The 24,919-nt window shown below is 57.8% G+C and overlaps 1 protein-coding gene across 1 annotated transcript; it reads right to left on the minus strand.

Moving 5' to 3' along the window:
• Positions 1–3,260: 3,260 nt before the first annotated feature.
• FADS3 (fatty acid desaturase 3) lies at positions 3,261–18,904 on the minus strand. Its single transcript, XM_060017462.1, has 12 exons — positions 18,482–18,904; positions 9,290–9,400; positions 8,596–8,793; positions 8,112–8,213; positions 7,857–7,979; positions 7,532–7,592; positions 6,898–6,974; positions 6,318–6,415; positions 5,871–5,967; positions 5,680–5,759; positions 5,370–5,495; positions 3,261–3,707 (listed from the first exon to the last, which is right to left on the minus strand). The coding sequence occupies exons 1-12, from the start codon at positions 18,686–18,688 to the stop codon at positions 3,656–3,658; spliced, it is 1,332 nt and encodes a 443-aa protein (XP_059873445.1). The 5' UTR covers positions 18,689–18,904; the 3' UTR covers positions 3,261–3,655.
• Positions 18,905–24,919: the final 6,015 nt, after the last annotated feature.

Below are 24,919 nucleotides of genomic sequence, written 5' to 3' on the forward strand. Positions count from 1 at the left end.
CATACCTGCTCTCTGTCCAAGCGCCCCTCCTGTCCCCAGACCCTGCTGAGGCTCTTGCCCAGCCCAGAATCGTGGGTTTCTGATCCCCACCCCTTGCCAAAGTCATGACACCCTAACGTGCAGGGCCCTGAGTGGTCACAGGACCAAACCTCCGTTCACAGGTGAGGCTGAGGCCAGAGGGAAAGGACTGGCTTGAGGGCACTCGGCGCAGCAGCTGAAGCCCAGCTCTTCACCCTGCACTCCGCCTGGCGTGTCCTTCACCGCCGCCAGGGAAGGGCCGTTTCCCAGACCATGGGCTCTTCCCATCCTATCAGGCCAAACGTCAGACTGCTCCTGAGAGGCCCAGCGGCTGGGTGGACGGGGTGGAGACACGCAGGGAGTTAGTCCCTGTGGAGGGGATAAGAGCTCACCCATGGCAGGTGGCTACCCTGATAAGGCTATCAGCTTTGTGGGTGGCGTGGACATGTGCTGGGCACCGGGCCCAGAGGAGGGGCTGGCAGAGCAGCCTGTGGACCTGGAGCCCCAGAGGTGGTCACTGGCTTGACAAGTTCCTCAGGCGTCCAGTGGGACACTCAGACCCTCTTGGCCCACTGGGAGGAGAGAGGAGGCCTTTGGTGGGAGGGGCAGGGCGGAGGTGGCAGCCACCTAGACTGGGCACAGACGGCCCTCAGGAGTGACAGGCTACTGCTTGTGTGACACAGTGCCTCGGGGACTCCTCAGCTGTCCCAGCCACGCCGTCCCTGGAGAGGTGTGCCCCTCTGGACAGAACGCAGCTGCTCACCCCTGGTCTGAGTCTGAGATGGAAATGATTAGCTGTGGATCCAGTAGGGTACCTACACCATCTATGAAGAAACCGAGGCCTGGAGGGGGAAGGCAGGGCCCAGGCAGGTCTGGAACTACTAGCCCGTGCATAAACAGAACAAGAGAACACCTAGCAGGCTAGGACTTAAAGATCATGTCTCTACTGTCCTCTGCTATTATAAATACATTTCTTTGAGTTTTGAAGGCATTTGGGTCTTTCTTCCAAATTATCTGGTTTAAGAGCAAGTATCCAGGAGGACTAGTGACAGGTACCAGGGGCTTGGAAAGGGCCAAGGAGATGGAGGCAGCCAGGTGCTCCGGGACGTGTGTGGGGGAGGGGTGGGGCGGGAAAGACCCACCACCTGTCCAGTCACATAACCTACCAGCTGCTCCCAACGTTACAGGCAGGGGCTGGGTCTTGTGAATCTCCTTTTCCCCCATCTGCCCAGGCCAACTCACAGAAGACTCTGATTAAATGCTGGTTGATTGAAGGGGGCAAAAGGCATGGCTTCCCTAAGGAGTTTTGCTTCTCCTCTGGGCCCAAGACTGCAGACTGTAAAGCAGGGCCACGGCCTTTCTTAGAGTTTCCGCCAAGGCCCTTCCCTCCCTCCTTGTACAGACCCAGCCCAGGCCCCGTGACTGCATAAGAAACCTATAGACATAGAAGGGGGAACTCAACTAGGGAGAGGGGTGGTTGACTTGTCCTCAGGGGTTCCAGCATGGGGGACAGAGAGGGACAAGGGCAAAGATGACCCCCCAGTGAAGGATTTCAGGCAATAGGGAGTGGGGTGGCTAACTGAGGCCAGAGGGCCTTCCCAATGGTCTTTTCAGCAAGTTACTAGGCAACTACCCATTTGCAGTTGTGAGGGCCCACTGCCCTCAGCCACCACCAGGGGCAGCACGGAGCTCGGCCTGCCCCACATTGGTGCAGATACTCCAGGTACCTCTGGGGGGCGTTGCAGGCTCAGCGTTCCCGCTGGGTGGGCACCCGCTGTCCCTGAGTCTAGTGTGTTAGCATTTCCCTGATAAGGGCATCAGAGTCACTGCAGGAAAGGCACTGACCATCTGCCCAGGGGGATTGCCATCCCAGGGCCCACAAGGCACCAGGAGTCAGCGGGTGACCACAGGAAGAGGGACTCCCACAAAGAGAACAGCCTGTGCAGGGGCCCTGGAAGTGGGACTTGCCCTACACACAAGGATTTGCTCTCAGGGCAGGAAGTACCTTTCAAGGACAAAACAGGCTTGGAGGCAGCCAAGTGCTTTTCTCAGGTGAGAGCAGGTGATGGCCCCAGGGCCATGGACTCTGTGCAGAACATTTTAAAAATAAAGTCTAAGCCCTATTGCTGGAGCCCCTAAGCAAAGAGCCCTACATAGCATCCCCTTTTTTTTTTTCAAAGCATCCCTTTGATCTTCCATCACCCTAGGAGGTCATGCTATTACTCAAAGAGATTGCATAACTTCCCCAAGGTCACAGCCCAGAGTCCAGGCAGAGGCAGGTCTTTCCCTTGGCTGCCTGATTCCAGAGAAGAGGGGGTGGAAGCTGCGTGGAGGGGGTCAGGGTGGGGCTGGGTGGTCCCTGGAAAGACTGGACAAGAATTGCGGTACCTGCACCTCTTCCACCTCCTGTAGGGAACCCAGTCTGGGGCCATGGGAGCCCAGACAGAGTGGGGAGCAATCCTGCAGCTGGTGGGGAGATGGCGGCTCCCATTCCAGAAAGTCCCTCAGAGGAATTCTAGCTCAGCATTTCAATTTTTTTGTTTTTTAAGCTGCTGACATTTCTTCAAATGAAACCTTCTGCTCAGCTTGGAGCTGCCGAAGTGTGTGTGTACTGGGAGCGGAGGAAGCCCTTCTTCCCACCTTCAGGAAGCCCCAAGAGGCAACTCAAATCCCTCCCCAGAAGTGTCCAAACACCACAGGCCCAGGCCAACCACACCCATCTTCCAGATGAGGAGCCCAAGGCTTATTAGTGAAGGACAGCGCTGTGCTCTCAGACTCTAGGGACGGAAACAGCCCCTTCCCAGGGGTCCCGCCTGAATGGTTCACTGCAGGCAAGCACCTGGCCCCAGGCAGGCACTGGGGGGATCCGGGATCACCTCCTGAGGTCACTGAGCATGGTCAGCTGCACCTCCACAGGTGTGATGCCAAGTGTGGGTTGGAGATCAGCAGGGGACCCACTGCCCGTGGTCCTCTGAGGCCCCTCAGCGCTGAGGCTGAGGCTGCAAGAAACCAGTGCAGATCCAGGACAGGGGTGCCTCTTGCGCCCCCCGGGGGCGCCTGCAGACATGGCGCTCAGCCCTGAGGCCCCATCTGCTGCCAGCCCCTGTCCCACTGTGCAAAGGAGTAAAGTGAGGGGAGCCCAGCGTGATCTGCCAAGGTTGCTGGTGAGTGGGTGAAGAACAGGAAGGAACCAGGCCCTCAGGTGACCTGAGCCCAAGGCAGATGCCAGCTCCCTGACCCAGAGCGGAGCACAACTCGGAAAGCCACCACCCACCACTACCCCCTCGCCCCACCAAGACCCTGATGGCTGAAGGATCTGAACTCCAGCTCCAAAATTCATGCGAATTCAATACTCTACTCCGTAATATATCTGAGTTTGTTTTTATATAAAAATAACCTTTTTCCCTAAATTTTTGCGCTAGGAAAACATGCCATGCTCACCGTGTGGTTTTATATACCGTGCCCCCAGCCCTGGTCCCGTGGGGTCTAGAGCCATGGCCTGAGGGGCGTGGAGCAGGCGGGGAGGGGGCCCAGGACGGCGGGCAGGGTCCTCAGGCTGAGGCAGGGCAAGGTGGGGGCAGGTGGGGGAGCCCGGCTGGGTGGCTGGGTGGCGCTGGGGCCCTGGGTGCCGCTGCCTTCACTGGTGGAGGTAGGCTTCCAGCCACATATTGCCAGACTTCTTCAGGGACCTGGGAGGCGGGGGGCAGGAAGAGGTAAGGGACTCAAGTGCAAATATTAACCCCTTCCCCCCACGATGAGGAGTGTGAGATGTCCCCGTTCCCCGGTGAGTCCCTGTCCCCTGGGGCAGGCAGCTGGGTGGGGCTGGAGGGGAGGATTGGGAGAGGAGGCTACATGCTCATTAACTGGAGCGGGAACTAGACCTTGAGTCGGGAGGGGGGCAGCCAAGGCCAAGTCCAGGCAGGAACCAGGGTGGGCCTGTCTCTCCTTCACCCAGCTCTCTCTGTTGCTTCCTCCTGCTGAGCCCCGCTAAGGCTTGGGATCTGCCCACCAGGAGCCTGACATCAGGCAGAGGAACCAGAAACATCAAGAACTTGCTAGGAAACCCTATGCCAGGTGTCCTAAAGGGGCCATGCCAAGTGGCAGTGGCCCCAAGGATTGGGCTGGGAAGGGCCATGAAGAAGTAGGCGGGTCTGGTGACGCAGCGGTTAAGAATCCACCTGCCAGTGCAGGGGACACGCGTTTGAGCCCTGGTCCAGGAAGATCCCACGTGCCGCGAGCAACTAAGCCAGCGCGCCATAGCTACTGAGCCGGCACTCTAGAGCCCGCAAGCCATGACTACTAAAGACCGCGCACCTAGAGCCCGTGATCGCAACAATAGAAGCCACCACAGTGAGAAGCCCGCGCACTGCAACGAAGAGTAGCCCCCGCTCGCCGCAACTACAGGAAGCCCACACGCAGCAACGAAGACCCAACACAGCCAAAAATTAATTAATTAATTAAAAAAAAAGAAAAAAAGGAGAAGTAGGTGTTCCAACACCAGTATAGAAGGAAGGGCATCCAAGTAAAGGGAACAGCATGTGCTAAGGCACAGAGGTGGAAGAGCTCTGGCTGAGAATCCGGCCTCTGTTCCCCACGGCCAAGGCTACCATCAGGGCCAAGCCATGTCATCCCTGGACAGCTGCAGGAACCCCCACTCTGTTCTTTCTGCCCCATCAGTACCTTCCCACAGCCAGAGCATCTTTCCAAAATCGTGCCCCTCCTCCACTCAGCGACTCTCCCACTCACCTAGCACACTCCTGCCTCAGGGCCTTTGCACGGCTATTCCTTTGCCCCAAATCTGCTTCCCCTAGATTTCTCCATGGCCAGCCCTCTCCCCTCCTCCCTGTCTTGCTCACACATTGCCTTCTTGATACCACCCACCGTGCCACCCCACTAAAAATTGCAACCCTGCCTGCACCACCCAGTCCCTCTCCTGCCCCCACCCTCAGGTTTTGTGGTTTTGTTTTGTTTTTTGCCGAAGCACTTCTCCCCTTCTCACATTTTCTGTAATTTACTTATTTTAACTGCCTTTTTTCTGTTTCCCCCGCTCAGATGTCAGCTCCAGGAAGGCAGGGATGTCAGCCTGTTTTGCTCACTGATGTGTCTGTAGCAGCAAGGACAGGGCCTGGGCCTATGGTAGGTGTTCCCTAAACCCTGGCTACGTGGGCGGACACTGGGAAGGGAGGTCACGGGCTGAGGGCAGAAAGGCTGATCGGAAAGGCCTTGGATGCCAGCTTCTACAAAGGAGCCCACGTGAGCTCAGAGAGCCAGGTGGGTGCTCAGGATGGGGCTGACCAGGCCCAGGGTGGGCAGGGGCCCCCAGGGAGCCACCATGAGCAAAGAACCCTTACCCGATGATGTCCACCAGGGCGGTGAGGAAGGGCTTCACCTCGTAGCTGAGGCCATGCTTGGCGCACAGGGCCTTGACCAGCGGGGCCACCCTGCGGTAGTTGTGCCTCGGCATCGTGGGGAAGAGGCTGGGGGCGGGGAGAGCGTGTGCTGGCACCCCCACCCACCCATCGCCCCCCGGGCCCCGCTCACCACCTCTCCCGGGCCCTCCAGGAAATCCAGGGCTCACGTCTCGGCCTCCCTGGGGGAAGACTGGACAGAGAGGCTCAGGCCTCACTCCCACCCCCGTGGGCCCCCGGGGCCCGCGCTCACTGGTGCTCAATCTGGAAGTTGAGGTGTCCGCTGAACCAGTCAAGGAAGACAGAGGGCTCCACGTTGCAGGTGGCCGCCAGCTGCCAGGAGCGGGCGGGGCACACGTGAGGGGGCCGGCACGGAGCCCGACCCCGCGGCAGCCCCGTCAGCGCCCCCTGCCTCTCCGCTGGGACCCCGCCTCTGCTGCCCACCTGAGAGCTGGCCCAGTCCCGGTGCTTCTCGTGGCCGATCTCCTTGGGGATATGGTTCATCTGGGTGATCCACACGAACCAGTGGCTCTCCAGGACCCTGTGAGGGGAGGCCCAGGCGCTACCCCGCGTCCAGCTGACCACGCAGACCTGGGCCTCGGCTTCCCCATCTGTGCTACGGGATTGCGGCAAGCCCTCCCCGCTAGTGTTTAAAGCAGCTGAGTGGTGCAGGGGCCATTGCCAGGCTGCCAGAGTTGCCCTACTCAAGACGGGGGACACCCCCGGGGCCGCTTCCCTGAGGCCTGCCACCCCCAGGATCTTGCCACTCGACAGCCCAGGGAGACAGTACTGTCCCCGTTCTGCAGATGGGGACGTGGAGGGCTGAGGTCAGGGGCCCCTGCCGCCCGTGTGTGAGCTCCCCACACCCCGCCATGCCAAACCTGGCCATACCTGACAGCCACAAAGAGGAACAGCGCCCCAGGAACACCGTAGAAGGGAATGTAGGAAAAGAGGAAGCGGGCGTAGAAGCTGGCGGCCCAGAGCAAGTCCTGTAGAGGAGGGAGGAGGAGGGCAGAGGCCTCGAGGCAGCCGGGAAGGGGAGCTGGGTCACCCTGGACGGCACGTCACCGCCCCTCTCTGGGCCTGGGTGTCTCAGCCAGGTAAGTGGGTAGGATCCCTGCCCTGCCAGCCTCAGGGGGCTGACCACGGAGGTGAAGGTGCTGTGCAGGGGTGCGGGCTGAGGGAAGCCTTGCCCGGGAAGACAAATGCCTGGCAGAAGGGGCCCAGTGGATCCCTAGCCCCAGGGAGGACACCCCACCGTGAGAGACCCACAGCACGCCCCGTGCACACACCCCTCTCCCCCTGCAACCACACACAGGCACACACTCACGCCCCCTGCGCGGGTGCACACGCCTACCGCACCATCACAGGCACACCTGTTTGCGCTGGTTGAGAGGGGCTGCCCCCTGACGCCCCACCTCCTGCCACCACAGCTGTACGCCCAGGGGACCCGAGCGGGGCCCCCACTCACCATCCACTGCATGCACACCAGCATGTACGCCAGGTTTTCCACCTCGAAGTTCACCAGGGTGAGCAGCGGCGGGCCGACTGCAAGGAGGGGCGTGAGAGGGCTCAGGGGTGGGGCGGGGCACAGGGCTGGGGGCGGGGCTCTGCTCCCCCAGGAAGGCCAGCGGCACTTGGCGCTGGTCCCATCCTGCTGGGACGAGCCCGCGTCACCCACAAGGCCCGGTCCTCACTCATTCCCTCCGTGTCTGAGCCTCTCCAGGCTGGTCCTCGCCCCGCCACCTCCTGTGCCTCTTCAGCAGGTCGGCCCCAGCCTTATACATCCGCGCCCTTTAATCCTCACCTTGTTGCCCCAACGATTGCCCTAGAGCTCTGGCTCGCCCTGCGGTGAGGGTAGGAAAGAACTCTGAAAGCTCCAGGCAAGACTGTGGTTGCTCCCTTCTGCCGGAAGGTACCCCGGGCAGAGGGAAGGGCTGGGGCAAAGGCCTGGCGATGGAAGTCGGCATGGGCTGCAGGCTAGGGCGACCAGAGAGAGGCCGGGAGAGACCTGGAGGTGCCGTGCTGAGGGGGCTGGAAGCGTCAGGTGGACCGTGCAGGCCCCGGCATGGCTCCCACCCCCAGGGGGACAAGCGGACACTCACTCAGGAAGAAGTACAGGTGCTGGTGGTTGTAGGGTAAGTATCTGCGCTTCTTCTTGCCGTACTGTGGGGACAGGCAGCCGTTGGGGAGGGTGGCTCTCCAGGCCCTCCTTGTCCCAGGCAGGGTCAGGGGGCCGGCTGGGGCCCAGGGGCCAAGGCAACTTTGGATTCTAGCCAACTGGGAAAGGGGGAAGGGGTACCACCAGAGCAGGGGCTCAGCCTGGAGCTACAGTCGGGGGCTGGGTCAGGGGCTGGGCCACAGCAGGGGGTTCAGGGACTACCAGTTCCCCTCTGCTGGAGGCCCAGCCCGAGCGTGTCCCCCATGCACCTCGACAGACGACTCCCCCAGAAGGAAGACGGGCGCCACGGTCACATCCGGGTCCTTGTGGAAGATGTTGGGCTTGGCGTGGTGCTGGAAGTGGCGGAAGTTCCACCAGTGGGCAGAGAAGCCCTGCAGGGGAGGGGGCTCTCAGGAGTGGGGCCAGGCCGCGCCCCCCTCTCCATGGCAACCACACACTTGCGCAGACCCAGTGTGGCCCCCCCACTAAGCCCCTGGCTGCCCACCACCTGCCCCCAGCCTCACCTTCAGCTGCCCCATCACAAACTGCTGGGCCACGTGGTTCCACCGGGACTTCCTGAAGATGGAGGTGTGGCCCAGATCGTGCTGCAGACACCAGCTCTGGGCCTGGGGAGACGCAGGGTCAGGAGCCGAGGCAGGGAGCCGCCTCGGCCCCGGCCAGCCCTCCCAGCTCGCAGGGCACCCCCAAAGCTGGCACTCCACTCTAGACCCTAGTAGGCCAGTTTCCTCGGGAGGTCCAGGGGCTGCGGGTCTGTCACAGAGCTGTAGGCGGCAGCCGTCCAGCTCCCAGCCGTGGGCTCCCTCTGGGCTTATTAAGTAAAGAGCTTCCTTCGCATATTGAAACTGTAGCTCGACCCACAGGTACACACTTATGGGACTGGGCATTCATTCATTCATTCATTCAGCAAGTATGTCCCGAGTGTCCGTGTGTGCCAGGCCCTGTGTCTGTTGGTCAGTTCAGGTGTCTGCAAGACAGTGCTGGGGTCACCTGGGAGACGGCCAGGATGAGGGCGGCCAGGGTGCTGGGCACCCAGCCGGGGCCGAGGAGGTAGATGATGAGCCAGGCGAGCATCTCCATGGCCAGGATGTGGCCCAGCAGGAAAGCGAAGAACGTGGGCTTGGCCTCAAACAGCTTCATGTCCTCGACCGCCTGGCGCAGGGCTCGGAAATCCTCGATCAGCTGGGCCTGCCACGGCGGCACGGCCGGTCAGCCGAGGAAGCGAGGGAGGCCACAGGCGTCCCCGGAACCCCCCCAGCAGCCACTCCTCCCAGCGTCAGGCCCAGTGGGTCTGTGGCCGAAGGGGACGGAGGGACCAGAGTGCCCAGCCTGGGGTGTGAGCTGGGTTGCTGGCTGGCGGCAAAGGCTCCTCCGCCACCCACAAAAGGTGTGGGGTACCTGAGAAGCAGGGAAAACCCCGAGAGTGCAGCTCATCAAAATCCTCATCATAGATGGGGCTGCAGAGCCCAGAGCAGGGAAGGGCCTTGCCTGGGGTCGCCCGGCAAACGCTGGTGCGGGTGTCCCTACGGCTCTGCCTACAGCTGTCTGCCCAGGAAGGGACGGCAGACCCAGCCTTGGCCCCAGGGCCCCTTGGGATAATTCGAATGAAGCTGCCACTGGCAACGCCTTCCATCCCCTCCAGCCCCCCCACTGGGGGCTTAGCCTCCACCGGGGCCCTTCTCACATTCTGGGGTCCATCCTGGCTGGGCTCCTCCGGGGCCAGCTCTCCAATCAGCAGGGGCTGCAGGAACTTGCGCACAAAATTGAGGTCCTGGTGGAAGGCGTGGAAGGCATCCTGAAGGAGAGCAGACAGTCAGGTGGACAGACAGACGGCTGGAGTAGCACCCAGAGGCAGCAGGCAGAGACAAAGTGGAAGGGCTGTTGATGCAAGGGCAGAGCAGACAGACGGACAGGCAGGCAGGCAGGCAGTCCCCTGGTGTTTCAGCCGTCACAGAAATAGGACCACACGGGTCAGCCTTGCCTGTGAGCCCTCCCTGGTCCTCCCCAGACCTTGGGTGCCCCAACAGACACCCTTCGCCTGCCAGGATCCAGCTGTTTCACGCCGCCATGGGGCCCTTCCCCAAATTCGGTCGGGTATTTTAAAATCTGGACTAACAGGGGACTTCCCTGGTGGTCCAGTGGGTAAGACTCTGTGCTCCCAATGCAGGGGGCCCGGGATCGATCCCTGGTTGGAGGAACTATATCCCACATGCACGGCGCAACTAAGAGCCCGCGTGCTGCAACTAAGACCCGGCGCGGCCACAATAATAAATAAATAAATAAATGTATTTTTTAAAAGTCTGGATTGGGACTTCCCTGGTGGCGTGGTGGTTAAGAATCCGCCTGCCAATGCAGGGGACACAGGTTCGAGCCCTGGTCCGGGAAGATCCCATGTGCCACGGAGCAACTAAGCCCGCGCGCCACAACTACTGAAGCCCGCATGCCTAGAGCCTGTGCTCCGCCACAAGAGAAGCCACTGCGATGAGAAGCCCGCGCACCGCAACGAGAGAAAGCCCGGGCGCAGCAATGAAGACCCAATGCAGCCAAAAATAAATAAATTAATTAATTAATTAAAAAAAATAAATCAGGATTTACAGAAAGTTCTCCCTGGAAGACTCTGATTCCTTTCCTGAAAGGGTTTGACTTTTCCAAAAAGATCACTGGAAAGCTTTCTTGAAATCATATGCTTTTCTACTGGGTCACAAACATCAGATTAATCACCTTTCACACACACAAGCAGTGGGTAAAACGTGGGTGAGGGAACTTGGAATTGACGACCACTGGGCCACCGGGAGAAAAAAAAATCAGTCGAGGACCACACAGCCCGAAGATGCTCAAACAGTTAAACTCGCTTGATTTTAAAAGCAGGAGTGGAAAATATAAGTTTTTTAAACAGTAAGTTAAATAAACAATCTAACATTCCTGTGATTCTCTGTCATGGGGGCAGGGTGCAGAGCGGGAGAAGGGGTTGGAGGAAGAGAGCGACCCCAGGAAAGATAAAGGGCTGTGGAAAGGGACCGGTCAGGAAGTGACCCCGACCTCTAGCACCGGGCAGTTCTGAAGTGTGAGTGAACTTGAACTTCACGCTTGGGACTCACTCAGTCTTCCTGATCTAGCCCTGGTGTCACTGGCTCACTGCTGTTCGCAGCTCTTCAACCCATTTTTATCTTCGCACTTTCGGAGGCTCTCTCTGAGTGCCAACCCCCAGCTGGCCAGCAGCCTGAACTGTGGGAGCAGCACCTGGAGTAGTGGCGGGTCCCCTTGGGCCGGGGAAGGTGACTGCTGGCTGCTAGTGAGCCTAGCAGTACCTGGTGGGTGTTAAAACAGCAGGGCCCCTGTCCTCACTTCAGGACATCCCACACCGTCCCATCCCCGGGCACAGAAGCACCTCAGGCCCCTCCAGCTCCCACCTGAAGGCCACCCCTGCAGGATTCACCCGAGGGGTCCCCTTTCTTGCTGCCTGCTCTCTTACTGGCGCAGGGCAGTCTGAGGACCTGGGGGCTCAGAGGATGTAGCTTCTGGGATAACCTAGGCCCTTGGGAAGGCTGACTTGGGGCCCCTCCGCGGAGCTCATAATAGGGGAAGGGGTTGTATAGGTACAGACCTCACCCTCACGACGGAAGAGCCTTGATGGGGCAGCGCCCCTGGGAGGGGGGGGAGGGGAAGCTGGCCCCACAGGAAGCTGCCCGGGCGCTGGCCTACTGGGGAGCCGCAGGAGCGGCACTGGCTGGGGAACTAAGAGGAAGATTGCTCTTGTGGTTGGTTGACCCCGCTTACTGTGACCTTGAGCGAGTCTGTTCTCCTGCCTGGAACTAGGCAAATCCAGGGGGAACATCAAAAGGGCGTGCCCCCAGGGCCTTTCGGGCTCTGGACTATAGAGCACTAAGGTTTTTTTCTTTTTCTTTATAGTCAAACACACATAAAATTGACCATCGTCACCATTTTGAAGCGTACAGTTCAGTGGCATTAAGTGTACTCACACTTGGGCAACCATCACCGCCATGCATCTCCAAACCTTTTTCATCTTCCCCAGTTGAAACTCTGTCCCCATGAGACCCTAGCTCACCATTTCCACCTCCCCCCGGCCTCTGGAAACCACCGTGCTGCTTTCTGTCTCTACGAATTGACTCACAGAAACTTCCCTGGCGGTCCAGTGGTTAAGACTCCGCGCTTCCACTGCAGCGGGCACGGGTTCCACCCCTGGTCAGGGAACTAAGATCCCACCTGCTTCGAGGTGCGGCCGAAAAAAGAAGAATTGACTCGTAGAAGAGGAATCATACAGTATTTGTCCTTTTGTGACGGACCTGTCACTTAGCATCACGTCTTCAAGGTTCATCCATGTGTGGCATGTCAGAATTTCCTTCCTTTTTAAGGCTGAGCGAGCGTTGACTCTGATTACCTCTCGTTTTCTTTGAAACCGCCCTGGTGGCACACAGAGGCACACGGCATGCTACAAAGAGCGTGACACCAGAGGTGCACACGTGTCACGGAAGTGCAGTGCCTTAAGGGTGCGCCTCCACGCGTGCAGACACCACCACCGACCCGCTAAGGCTCCCAGACACGCTTGGCAATACGCGCACAGGCAAGGCCACAAGAACACCCAGACAGACACGGCCTGGCACGCACACAGACTCACAGAGCAGATGTGTGTGCGGTGGCTCCGGCCCCAGGCTTCCCTCTCTCCCAGCCCCGCGCTCTCACGACCTCTGTGTCTGTTCTGGGGCCGCCCCAGCGCCCGGCCGACCTCAGATACTCCAGGGCCATGCTGAGGAGCTGTGGGAGCAGCTCTCCCTCCCCAACTCCTTTCCCTTGGTCCTGATTCACCCAAGCCAGGCCTGGAAATGCCCTGAAGGAGGACAGAGCCAGGCTTGCCCGAGGGACCCCCAGCCAGGCATGTCCTTTGCACTGAGGAGGGAAGTTGTGCGCCCCCTCAGGTCCGGGCAGGGACATCCCAGAGCTGGTGGACAAGCCTTCCGCTGGTGGGTGGGAAAGCGCGGAGCTGTGCCAGGTCCTCGGATAGCAGCTCGGGCTCCTGGGGCTGGGTGGGCACTGCTGAGCCTACGCTTCTTGCAGTCTGAGTACCAACAAGGTGGGTCCCTGGCCGCAGACCAAAACCTCAGCAAACAGCTTTTCCTGGAACATTGGCTGGGGCCATGTGACTCAGTCCTCTTTGGCCTCTGTTTAAGGATTCAGGAGCTGGGCAGAAGACTCAGAGAGGTTGAGCCACTTACCCAAGGTTACACAGCTCCATTTGATGGAGGTTGGACCAGAACTTGGTCTGACCGTAAAACTGTGCTTGTGGCCACTCGGCAGTAGCCCCAGGGTGGCCACTCCTGGTCAGAGGGGAGGCAGTGGGTCTCCTAGGTGGAGGGAAGGGGCCCTCGTCACGAGGCTGGTCACCATCCCGGGGAGCCAAGGATCTGGCTGCTCGGAGACCGGGCTGTGGGGGTCGGGACGGTGGTCCTGGTGCTTCTGGGGCTGCACTGACCAAGTTTCAGTGTACTGCAGGAGGCCCCACCCCTGATGCGCCTGGAAACGTCCTCCCAGGGCCATAGGTGCAAACTTTGTGACCCTCCCCCACGGGGATGGCAACTGAGGCCTCTCACGAGTTCTTGGAACAGAGTTGGGTGAAACTTTTAGAATTCAAACGATGTCTCTAAACATAAGCTGCGGTTGACAGGGACAGGCCCTTGTTCACAGGGGTGGCCTCAGAGCCCTGCACGGAGCTGGGGCAGGATGGCAGGTGTGCGTAAGTGGGCAAGGAGCTCACAAGCCAGGCGTCTGAACCATTCTGCCCGTGAGGGAACAGAGGCTCTGGCCTGCCCAGGTCAGAGTTTGTAGTGGCAGAGCTGGGATTCGAATCCAGGTCTATCTTCTGTGACGTCCCTGCTCTCCCAGGACAGAGCTCCCACCCAGCCTTGCTTAAGTCCCTGGAAGCCTCAGAGTGGCTCCTGCCCTGCCCCCAGCCCCGCTTTGAACTCCAGGTAGCAGCTGGTTAAGGGTGGGAGTGGGGAGACTCAGGAGCCAGCCTGCAGGGGATGGAATCTGAGCCGCCACTTAGGAGCTGAGCCCTGGAGCCACAGACAAGGTCGCACCCCCTCTCCATCCTATATTTTTTCAGTAAATCAGGAACCACAAATACCCATCTTGTGGAGCTGCTGGGAGGACTGAGTCAGTGCAGGCAGAGCACTTAGAAGGGGCCTGGTGTCCCGTGAGATTCAGGCCCGCAGGCCTGAGGCAGGAGGGTGGAGGTGCGCCCTGCTGGTCACTGTCCTGGCCAGCCTGAGGCTAGGAAACAGGAGGGGCTGGCAGCCTCCTTCCACCCCAGAGATAAGGTAGGGGCGGGGAGCATTTCTGGTCACTTCTCCAAAGAATCTGGAATGTTCCAGATCAGGAAGGGGGTAGAGCAGGGAAGGAAGCAGGGCTGCTGGGGGCTCAGGTGGTCTGGGTCTGCTCCTCTTAACCTCAGCTCAGGAGGCAGCAGGGGGTTGTGAGGATGGGAGAGTGGACACACCCAGGAATTTCTTCCTCCCTCCCTCTCCTGGGTGGGAAGATAAAGCAGGATCTCATGCCCAGGTCAGATGCTCCCTCCCATCCTCTCCCTGGGTCTCCTCACAGGAGGCCAATGGGGAGGCACTATCAGTATCACCATTTTATAGATGAGGAAACTGAGGCCAAAGGGCACACAGCCCTGAACATGAGCATCAACTCCCGCTGGAGCAGCAGAGCCCAGCTCAAGGACGGATGTCCTCAGGAAGTTGCCCCTGTCCCCCCAGCACCCCTGGTGTCCCTGGTGACAGGTGTGGTGGTGGTGGTGGGGTTCCTCCATCCAGCACCCTTGGCCTCACAGGTGTCACTGACCCAGCGGTGGCCTGAAGTGGCCAGGCCCTCTGGCCCCGGGTCCTCTCTCCACCACTGAGCTCTGGCTCTTTCCCGCTGCTGTTTCCCGAGAAACCCATGGCTGCCACTTGGGCATCCTTGGGAGGAAATGCAGAGGGACTGCCGGCGTGCTTAGGATACTAGCATCCCCACCCCTGCTCCCCAAGTTCCTGCCCAGCACCATATGATCTGACGCCTCCCCCAGGGCACTGCCATCCCCCTCTTGCCCCACCAGGGGCCTGGGTGGGTGGGGACATTGCAGAAAACACCCACAGAGCCCAGAGAGGTCACACTTCACGGGGAGTGGCCCTTAGGCAGCTCTCGAGGCAGCTGGCGTGGTAAGAGGAAGCAGAGTACGGCTTCCTCAGCTCTGGAGCCAGGTTGTCTGAGCTCCTGGCCAGCCCCTGTCTCCGGCCCCACCCTCGCTCCACAGCCTCAGATCTGCCCAGATCTCCCAGATACAAACCCCACCCTCCAAGCCCAAGGACAAAGGCCCTGCCCTTTGAGGGTTCCAAGAAGGTCCCTTCAAATCACCCATATTCAACCTCAGTCTCCTCATCTGCAAAGTGGGCTAACGCTAGGACCACCTCTGAAGCTTGTTTTCTCGAGACCACACTGAGCTAAATCCTAATGGTTCCTGTTGGTGTGCCTGAGCCCACAGCATCACCTGCCCCCTGCCCTGGACGTACCTGCACGCCAGGGCCCAGGTGAATGGCCACCTCTTCCAAGCGGCCTCCCCTGGGGAGGGCAGGTCCCCACCATCTCTTCTCTTAATGCCTCCCCCTTCTCCTAGGAGGCTCTGCCTTCCCCCTCCTCATTAGGGATCTGTTTAAATGTATATCAGATTCCCCTGGCTTCCCTGCTCTGCCCTTCAAGCTCCCCTTAGAATAAAACAAAAGTCCTGCTTCCCCTGCTACCTCTGGACCACACTGCCTGCCCTTCTCCTCACTGCTGCGCTCCAGCCACGCTGAGAGCGGATAGCCTTGCTGTTCCTTAAATGCATGGAGTCCCACCTCCGAGCCTTTGCCCTAGCTGGTCCCTCTGCCAAGGAACATCCTCCTAGCAGATTTTTTTTTTTTTTTTTTTTTTTTGCGCAGCACGTGGGTTCTTAGTTCCCCGACCAGGGATCAAACCCGTGACCCCCGCAGCGGAAAAGTGGAGTCCTAACCACTGGACTCCCAGGGAAGTCCCTCCTAGCACATTTTTTTGTTCACAGCTGTATCTTCAGAGGTTAGAACAGGGTTTGGCACGTAGGATATGCTCGTTGCATATCTGCTGTTGGATTTAATGATTTGATAATTGAAGAATGAATGAATGAATGAAATAAACAGCTAAGTGGCAGTGAAGCGGGTGGTTAAGAGCATGGGCTGTGGATTCAAATCCCAGACCCATCATTTAATTTCAAGTCACTTTGCCTCTCTGAGTCTGTTTTCTCATCTTTAAAATGGAAATAGCAGTAACAGTACCTGTCCCATAGAGGTATCATGAGGATTCAGAGAGGGGTATCTATAAATCAAGCACTGAATTCAGAGCCCGGCACACAGTAGGTGCTCGGCACCCAGGCCTGGTAAACTCACGATCAGCAGCGGCTGGGCCTCACCCCTCCATGGCTGGCTCCACTAGTCTCAGGCCGCCTGTGACTCTTAGACAAACCTGGCCCAAGGCCCAGAGCGCTCTCCCCAGGGTACCCGGCTTTGTATCCCAGGATGGCCACAGACTGACTTCACGGCGCAGGAACTCTGGGCATTTCCTGGCAGGAAGGCTTTTGTGGCGTGAACAGGAGAACAGCTGATGGGCAGCAGGGGCTGCTAAAAGGTGGCTGCGGGAACAGAGCCCGGCAAGATGGCTGCCCCACCCCCACCTGTGTTCCAGGACCGGGGATGGCGTGCCTGGGGTCTGGGCTGGACCACACAGGGCACTGGGGTGATCTGATCCCTGCTCTGCCCTGTGGGCCCACCACAGACAAAGACTGGGGTCCCCCAACCCCAGCCTCCTCACAACCCCTTTGGCCTGAACAGACCAGGTATTTCTGGCAACTCCAGCCCAGGGTTTGGGGCCTCGGGGAAGCTAAGAGATGGCCTAACATCATGTCCTGTTACAGCCATGAACGAACCAGACAAGGTCACCCAGCAAAGACGTGGCTATGCCGTGGCTGTCCACTGCACTCTACAGTCTGCAGGGCACACTCCCACTTCTCCGCTGGCAACACAAACTGACCAGGAACAACTATATAGCAGCTCTGGGGCCACGGAGCTGAGAAGGCACAGTCCTGCCCTCCGCCGGCTCACTGTCTGGCCCAGCTGTCCCCACTTTACAGATGAGGAAACTGAGGTTCAGAGGAGTGATATGCCTGGCTCCAGGTCCCTCAGAGCCTCCAACGGCAGAGCCGGGACCTGGCCCCAGGGAACGGACAGAGTGTTTTAATGGAAATGGGAAAACAGACCTTACTGGTGATGAATCAGTGAGAAACCTGTCACGGGGCGGGGGGGGGGGGGGTGTCTCAGCGTCTAGAGCTAAATGGGGTTCCCACACGGGAGGGCCCCCAGCACAGACCTGGGCACCAAGCGGGAAAAAACGATTCGTAAATATTCTCCATCGTCTTCCTCTTGCCAGCCTCCATCCCGTCCGACAGGTTAGAGGTTGAAAAAAGGCCAGAGTAGCTGCCCCCAGCATCCCGGAGGGGTGGCCAGGGCTCAGCCAGGCTGAGGGGGGAGGGGCTGTGGCACCTCACGCCCCCCACGCCCTGGCAGCAACACACACATGTATAACCACGCACACAAACACACGCCTCGTTCGCACGTGGACAGGCCTAACACGGTCACACACTCCCTGGCCCACAGTCAGCTCCAACGCCGTGGCCACCGCCGGGCCGTCTGGCACTACCCACAAGGCTTTCCCGGTCAGCTTCTAGGGTTTCAGGAGGTTTCTGACCCTAACCTCTCAGCTTCCTGGGGAAGTGAGGAAGAGACACGTTTCCCCCTAAAAGAGTCCCAGGAAGGTTGCGCAAGCCACGGGAGAAGGCAGTGGGCAGAGAGCAGATGTTTCTGGCAACAGGGGCACTGACCCTCCTGCGACGGGACACAGTCGCTTTTGTTATCTGAAGTTCCGCCAGTCAGGGATTCATCCCCTGGAATCTTGAAGACCTTCCTGGTACCCAGTGGGACCAGCCTAGAATTCTGGATGGTCAAGGACAGAGCGTCACGGCCCCAGGTCCTATTGTCCAGCTGGGGGACTGTGGGAAAAGGGGCTGGTGAGGACTCTCATCCTGATGCTGCTCTGCCAGATGGTCCCACTGGACAGGCCACATTCCTCCTTGACCAGAACATGTCTGAACATGGCTGCAAAGGGGAAGCTGGGGTCCACAGGGGCCAGCCTGTTCCTGGGGTGAATGTGCTTCCCAAAGAGGCCCACCCAGCCTGACTAGCGAAATTCTCCCCCATGCAGCTGTTAGCCCACGAGAGGTGAGTCACGGCTCCTCAGAGCCATTTACAGCAGCTCTGGGGAGCCACAGACCTCTAGGCCTCACTCAAGCTTTGCTGCCCAGCCTCCAGCCTCTGATGGCAGGCACATCCTTGCCAGCCCCTGGGGAACCCGCCCTACCTCTGGCATCCAGCAAGCGCTCGGCCTGAAGAGCCTGGTCTGGGAGAGCCAGCACTGAGAGGAGGAACCTCAGAGCATCAGGGAGCCCCCTCACCAAGGGCCAGTGCTTTCTGCCATGACACACCCACCTCTGAGAGCCCCTTCCTCCCCGCACAGATCTGCTCCAGACCAGCCCTGGTCCACTGCCGGGGGTATGGGTCCTCCATGCTGATGTGGTCTCCCTACTCCACATCAGGCCCCGGCTAGTAGATCCCAACTCTGGGTCCCCGGCCGGGAGGTCAAAGGTCAGCGAGAGTAAGAAGGATGCTAAGGCCCCGCCGGTGGAGCAGGGCACGGTGCCCACGAGCAGGCCCCAGCGAGCGCTGGGCTCTACCCCGCCAGCGGTGGGTGGCCTTACCGTGGCGTCCTCGGCGCCGTGGTGGCCGATGAGGCGGCTGCCCCCCGGGTGCCGCTGTGCCCAGCGGCTGATGTCGTAGACGCGACGCTCGATGACCAGCCACTTGTCGCCTGGCAGGTTGTGCGGGCGGATCTGCTCCCAGCGGAAGGTGGGCAGCGTCGCCCCCAGCTGCGCAGGTCCCCCTCCGGGCTCCCCGACGCCGCCCATGGCTGCGTGCAAAAGTCCTCGCGAAGCCGGGACCTCGCCGAACGAGACCTCTTGAGGAGCGAGGCCGCGTTCAAAGACCTCCTCCGCCGCCACCCGCTGCTCCGCGGCCCCGCCCTGCCGCTGCGGCCGCCGTACGAGCGTGCGCCGGGCTGTCTGCCGGCAACTTTTCACTCCCTTATAATCGCGCTGACAGCGCTCGCCTCGCCCTCCCCGCACCCCGGCCCCTGCCGCCGCCCCGCACCCGCCCCAATCCCGGCGCAGCGCCTTGGCCCCCATTGGCTGCGCCGCGCTCTGGCGGGGCTGGCGGGGAGGGCCGTGTCGAGGCTGGCGCGCCCCGCCCGCGAGGCTCCGCGGCCACAACACCCTGGCCTGCGGGGGGCACCGTCCGCAGCCGGGCTTTGCGCTCGGCAGTGCGGGGGCGGGGCGGGACCGGAGGGACGGAAAGCCCACAGCCGGCGTCCGCCGCGCCCTCGGGGGTCCGGTCCGCGCCCAGTGGGGCCCAGAACAAGAGTCTGCGAAGAATGGGCTTCCCGCCGCGCCTCCTAGAACGTTAAACCCTGAGCGCTCAGAGGTGGGGACACTACCTAGGGGTGACCATAAACAGCTCTCAAACCATGGGTCCCCAGAATCGGCTCAGCGAGGCCCCTCTATCGGGGCTGAGGTTACTGGCCTGACCGCCCTCCCCCCGCCCCGCCCATCTATGGAAGTCGGTGGGCTTCCTGCCTTTGGAGCTGCAGGGTCGGTGATGCCTTGGGATGGCCATTGGGGCAGAAGGGGAGCAGGGGCGCCAGAGTGGGGAGTGGGGTGCTGTCATTCACCGGATGTGGTTGCTCTACTGGCTGGCTTGCTCGGTACGGTACCCTTGCCTACTTTTTACTTAAATTCCTTCTGAGAGTGTAGGTTGCTCCCCTACGGTCTGTAGTTTTTTTTGAGACAAAGGTACGTGTTCCTAAAAGTTAAGAATTCACACCTAACACCGAATGAAATCAGGCTAAGGTTATGCTACAGGGCAGGAAGTGTCAAACTTGAGTGCACGTCAGAATCATCAGAGGGCCTGTCAAGACACTGACTGCTGGGCTCATCCCCGGAGTGGGACTCAGCAGGTCTGCTTTGGGGGCAGAGAATCGTGCTTTAACAAGTTCCCAGGTGATGCTGATGTGGTGATGCGGATGTCCTGGTTTGGGGAACACACTTTGAGAACCCTAAGTACAGTTCTCTGATGTGCTAAAATTTTATTTTCGTTTCACACTTTGTAGGAAATCATTGTCACTAACGTTTGTGGGACAGGTTGGGCAGGATCCAAAGAAGGGCTTGAGGGGTCGTGTGGGTTCTCCTTGGTACCAGGAGCACCTGCATTCGGTTGCCAGGACAACCAGTAAGGCCTTGTCGCCAGCACAGCCATAGGCGGCCTGAGCCCTCTCCACTCAGGCATCCTCGAGCCCCCTCCCTGAGCATGTGCGGGGATAGAGGAATGTGGTTGGCAGCTAAGGCTGGAGGTGACGGCAGATGCCCCTGCCCCCACCACGTTCACACATGGGCACAAGGATGGAGGAGGCGTGGCCCTCACCCTGTCTTCAGCAGCCATCAGTGGTCAGTTGCTGACACCTGACCCGTTCCCTGGGCCCGAGCCTGGTGTCAGCTCATGTGAGGTAGCGGGGAATTAAGTGGGTTAGAACCTTCACTTGCCCCAGCTGCCCCCAGAGAGACGAGGCAGATGAAGGCCCTCATAGGATCCCTTTGGAGGTAAAGCAAGGACAGGGCTCAGGGCCAGGCCATTGCCTCCAGCTACTTCATCCCAACAGGGGGAGAGAGATGGCTGAACCCTCCTGCCACCTGGAGTTGAGTGGCTAAAAGCCGGAACTACGTCTCCTCCCCAGAGCCCAACCAGCAGCTTCCCACATTTCTCTGCAGGCCTTAGGGACTTCCATAGCCTCTCTGGGCTTCAAACCAGTGGAGCTGGCAACTTTCCTGGAGTCAGGGGCCCTGGGGAAACTAGGGATTCCATTGTCTCCAAACCCCCATCAGGGCAGCGAGGCCCCTCAGGCTACTTGGAAAGAGAGAGGGACTACTTGACATTCCTGAGCTGCCAAGGGGCCACTGTCAGGGTTTAGGCAGGGGGAGGGGGAAGTATACAAAAGGCAAGGGAGGGTCTGGCCAGCTGGAGCAATTTTTTGGGGGGGCACATGAGGTTTGAAGAGAGCCCCTGTCCCAGCCCCTGCTGGGCTTCTCCACGAGCTGCTACACAGCCTCTTGGACACACTGAAGTCTCCACACCCGTACGGTGCCACCAGCCACTGTCCTGGGGTCAAATGATGTTTGTGTAGGCCGCGTAGGGGCGACAGTGGCCCAGTCGGGCAAATTTCCGAAAAACTCTGCGCCTACCAAAAAGAGCAGTCACAAAGCCCAGGCGTTTGTTCTCCAGCAGACGCGCAAAGGGGACCCAAGTCAGAGCTTTGCGATTTGGCTTTGAGTTAAAGCTCACCACTTTTCGAGCTTGGTTATTAGGCCCTAGACACAACTACTCAGTGAAGAGTTATTATTCATTATTCAAGAGCCCTAGCAGCCATGAAAGACTCTCCCTGGAGGCATCACTATGATGGAACAGTAGAGCTCCTTAGAATACCCCATAGTAAAAAAAAAAGAGGCTGTGTACAAATGGCCAATTGGCATATGAAAAGATGCTCAACATCACTAATCTCAGAGAAATGCAAATCAAAACTACAATGAAGGGGGCTTCCCCGGTGGCGCAGTGGTTAAGAATCCGCCTGTCAATGCAGGGGACACGGGTTCGAGCCCTGGTCTCACATGCCATGGAGCAACTAAGCCTGTGCGTCACAACTACTGAGCCTGTGCTCTAGAGCCCCCCAGCCACAACTACTGAGCCCACATGCCGCAACTACTGAGGCCCGTGTGCCTACAGCCCGTGCTGCACAACAAGAGAAGCCACCGCAATGAGAAGTCTGTGCACCGCAAGAAGAGTAGCCCCCCACTTGCCGCAACTAGAGAAAGCCCGCACGCAGCAACAAAGACCCAACACAGCCAAAAATAAATTAATTAATTTAAAAAACAAAACAAAACAAAAAACTACAATGAGGTACCACCTCACACCAGTCAGAATGGCCATCATTAAAAAGTCTACAAAAAAAAAAGTCTACAAATAACAAACGCTGGAGAGGGTGTGGAGAAAAGGGAACACCCCTACACTGTTGGTGGGAATTTAAGTTGGTGCAGCCACTGTGGAAAACAGTATGGAGATTCCTCAGAAAACTAAAAATAGAATTACCATATGATCCAGCAATCCCACTCCTGGGCATATATCCAGACAAAACTATAATTTAAATAGATACATGTGGGACTTCCTTGGTGGTGCAGTGGTTAAGAATCCGCCTGCCAATGCAGGGGGCACGGGTTTGATCCCTGGCCCGGGAAGATCCCACATGCAGTGGATCAACGAAGCCTGTGCGCCACAACTACTAACACTGTGCTCTAGAGCCCACGAGCCACAACTGCTGAAGCCCACGTGCCTAGAGCCTGTGCCCTGCAACAAGGGAAGCCACTGCAATAAGAAGCCCGTGTACCACAATGAAGAGTAGCCCCCTCTCACTGCAACTAGAGAAAGCCCGCACGCAGCAACAAAGACCCAAAGCAGCCAAAAATAAATAAAATAAGTAAATTTATAAAAATAAATAAATAAATGGTAGGGACTGTGTTTTATACAAAAGAAAAAAAAAAAGATACATGCACCCCTATGTTCATAGCAGCACTATTCACAATAGCTAAGACATGGAAACAACCTAAATGTCCACTGGCAGATGAATGGATAAAGAAGATGTGGTACATATATACAATGGAATACTACTCAGCCATAAAAAAGAATGAAATACTGCCATTTGCAGCAACATGGATTCAACTTGCAATTATCATGCTAAATGAAGTAAGAAAGACAAATACCATATGATATCACTTATATGCGGAATCTAAAATATGACACAAATGAACCTACCTACAAAACAGAAACAAAGTCAGGGACATAGAGAATAGATTGGTGGTTGCCGAGGGGTGGGAGAGGGTAGGAGTGGAAAAGTATGGGATTAGTAGATGCAAACTGGTATATATAGAACGCATAAACAACAGTAGGATAAGGTCCTACTGTATAGCACGGAGAACTATTGAATATATTCCATATCCTGTGATAAACCATAATGGAAAAGAATATGAACAAGAATGTGTATATATGTATAAATGAGTCACTTTGCTGTACAGCAGTAATTAACACAACATTGGAATTCAACTATACGTCAATTAAAAAAAACCAATAAGATATCACACAGCCATTAGGATGGCTATTATCAAAAAACACCAGTGAAACAAGTGTTAGCAAGGATATTGGAACCCTTGTACACTATTGGTGGCATTGTAAAATGGTGCATCTGCTACGGAAGACAGTATGAAGTTTCCTCAGAAAATTAAAAGTAGAACTACTATATGGGGGCTTCCCTGCTGGTGCAGTGGTTAAGAATCCGCCTGCCAATGCAGGGGACACAGGTTCGAGCCCTGGTCAGGGAAGATCCCACATGCCACGGAGCAACTAAGCCTGTGTGCCACAACTACTAAGCCTGCGCTCTAGAGCCCGCGAGCCACAACTACCGAGGCCACATGCCACAACTACTAAGCCTGCGCTCTAGAGCCCGCGAGCCACAACTACCGAGGCCACATGCCACAACTACTGAAGCCCGCGCGCCTAGAGCCTGTGCTCCACAACAAGAGAAGCCACCGCAATGAGAAGCCCGCGCACCGCAACGAAGAGTAGCCGCCGCTCACCGCAACTAGAGAAAAGCCCGCGTAGAGCAAGACCCAATGCAGCCACAAATAAATAAATAAATTTTTTTTTTAAAAAGAGCTACTATATCATCCAGGAATCCCACCTCTAAATATCCAAAAGAAGTGAAGGCAGTGTCTCAAACAGATATCTGTGCTTCCATGTTCAGAGCAGCATTATTCACAATAGCCAAGAGGTAGAAGCAACCCAAATGTCCATCAACAGAGGGTGGATAAACAAAACGTGGTCTATGAATACAATGGAATATTATTCAGCGTTAAAAAGGAAGGAAATCCTGTCTCAGGCTACAAAACAGATGAACCTTGAGGACATTATGCTAAATAAAATAAGCCAGTCATAAAAAGACAAATACTGCATGACTTCACTTATATAAAATCTCTAAAGTAGTTATAGAATGGTGGTGGCCAGGGATGGGGGAGGGGATTTGTTTAATGGGTACACAGTTTAAGATTTGCAAGATAAAATAGTGCTGGTGGCGCAGTGGTTGAGAGTCCGCCTGCCGATGCAGGGGACGTGGGTTCGTGCCCGGTCTGGGAAGATCCCACATGCCACGGAGTGGCTGGGCCCGTGAGCCGTGGCCACCGAGCCTGCGCGTCAGGAGCCTGTGCTCCACAACGGGAGAGGCCACAACAGTGAGAGGCCCGCGTACCGCTAAAAAAAGAAAAAAAAAAAAAAATAGTGCTGGAGAGCTGTTTCACAACAATGCAAATATACTTAACATTACTGAACTATACGATGAAAAATTGCTAAGATGGTCAACTGTGTGGGTCTTCACCACAATAAAATAAATGGAAAAAAAAAAGGGAAAGAGTGGGGCTGCAAAGGTCATTTAGTCTGATATTCCCAAGTCAAAGATGAGAAAACTGAAGCCCAGAGAGGAGTGACTTGCCCAGGTACACAACCCTGGCAGGACCCAATCGGTACAGGCTTGGCAGATGGCAAAATGTGACACAGCAGCGCAACGTGTGAGGCCAGGGTGGGGCTGGGCTCAGGCTCGGAGACTGTGGTTGGTGCTGGCTTGTAAGAGGTGGCCACCTGTGCGGCACTACTTAGAGAGACCTGAGTGGGTTATCTAGAAAATTCACTTGAGAGGAACAACTCCTGTGTGGCTGACGTGAGCTAACCTTCCCCGCCCCCCAACTCCAAAAGCCAAAGCCCTGAGCTCCCCCCATACCCACCCCCAGAAGCCTGCAGAGCAGGGGCGAGGGCACCCCTCAGGGGGTAAAGGTGAGAAACAAACCTAGATTCAAATTCTGCTCCGTCACTGCCTGAGCCTGTTTCTACATCCCTGAAAAACAGGGAAGGACCTAACGCAGCCTCCGGGACGTGGCAGGTGGTGAGTATAAAGCATCTAGGAAGCTGGCTCACACCGTGGGCTCTGGAGCTGGGCT

Source organism: Delphinus delphis, chromosome 8 (genome assembly GCF_949987515.2).
Source record: "Delphinus delphis chromosome 8, mDelDel1.2, whole genome shotgun sequence".
Classification (NCBI taxonomy): Eukaryota; Metazoa; Chordata; class Mammalia; order Artiodactyla; family Delphinidae; genus Delphinus; species Delphinus delphis.

Excerpts from the sequence above, each read along its gene's own strand:
- FADS3 (XM_060017462.1), bottom strand. The coding sequence starts at position 18,688 with ATGGGCGGCGTCGGGGAGCCCGGAGGGGGACCTGCGCAGCTGGGGGCG. Across the intron at positions 7,593-7,856 it reads TGGGGGAGTCGTCTGTCGAG|TACGGCAAGAAGAAGCGCAG; the intron begins GTGCATGGGGGA and ends CTGTCCCCACAG. Across the intron at positions 5,760-5,870 it reads GGGACTGGGCCAGCTCTCAG|CTGGCGGCCACCTGCAACGT; the intron begins GTGGGCAGCAGA and ends CGCTCCTGGCAG.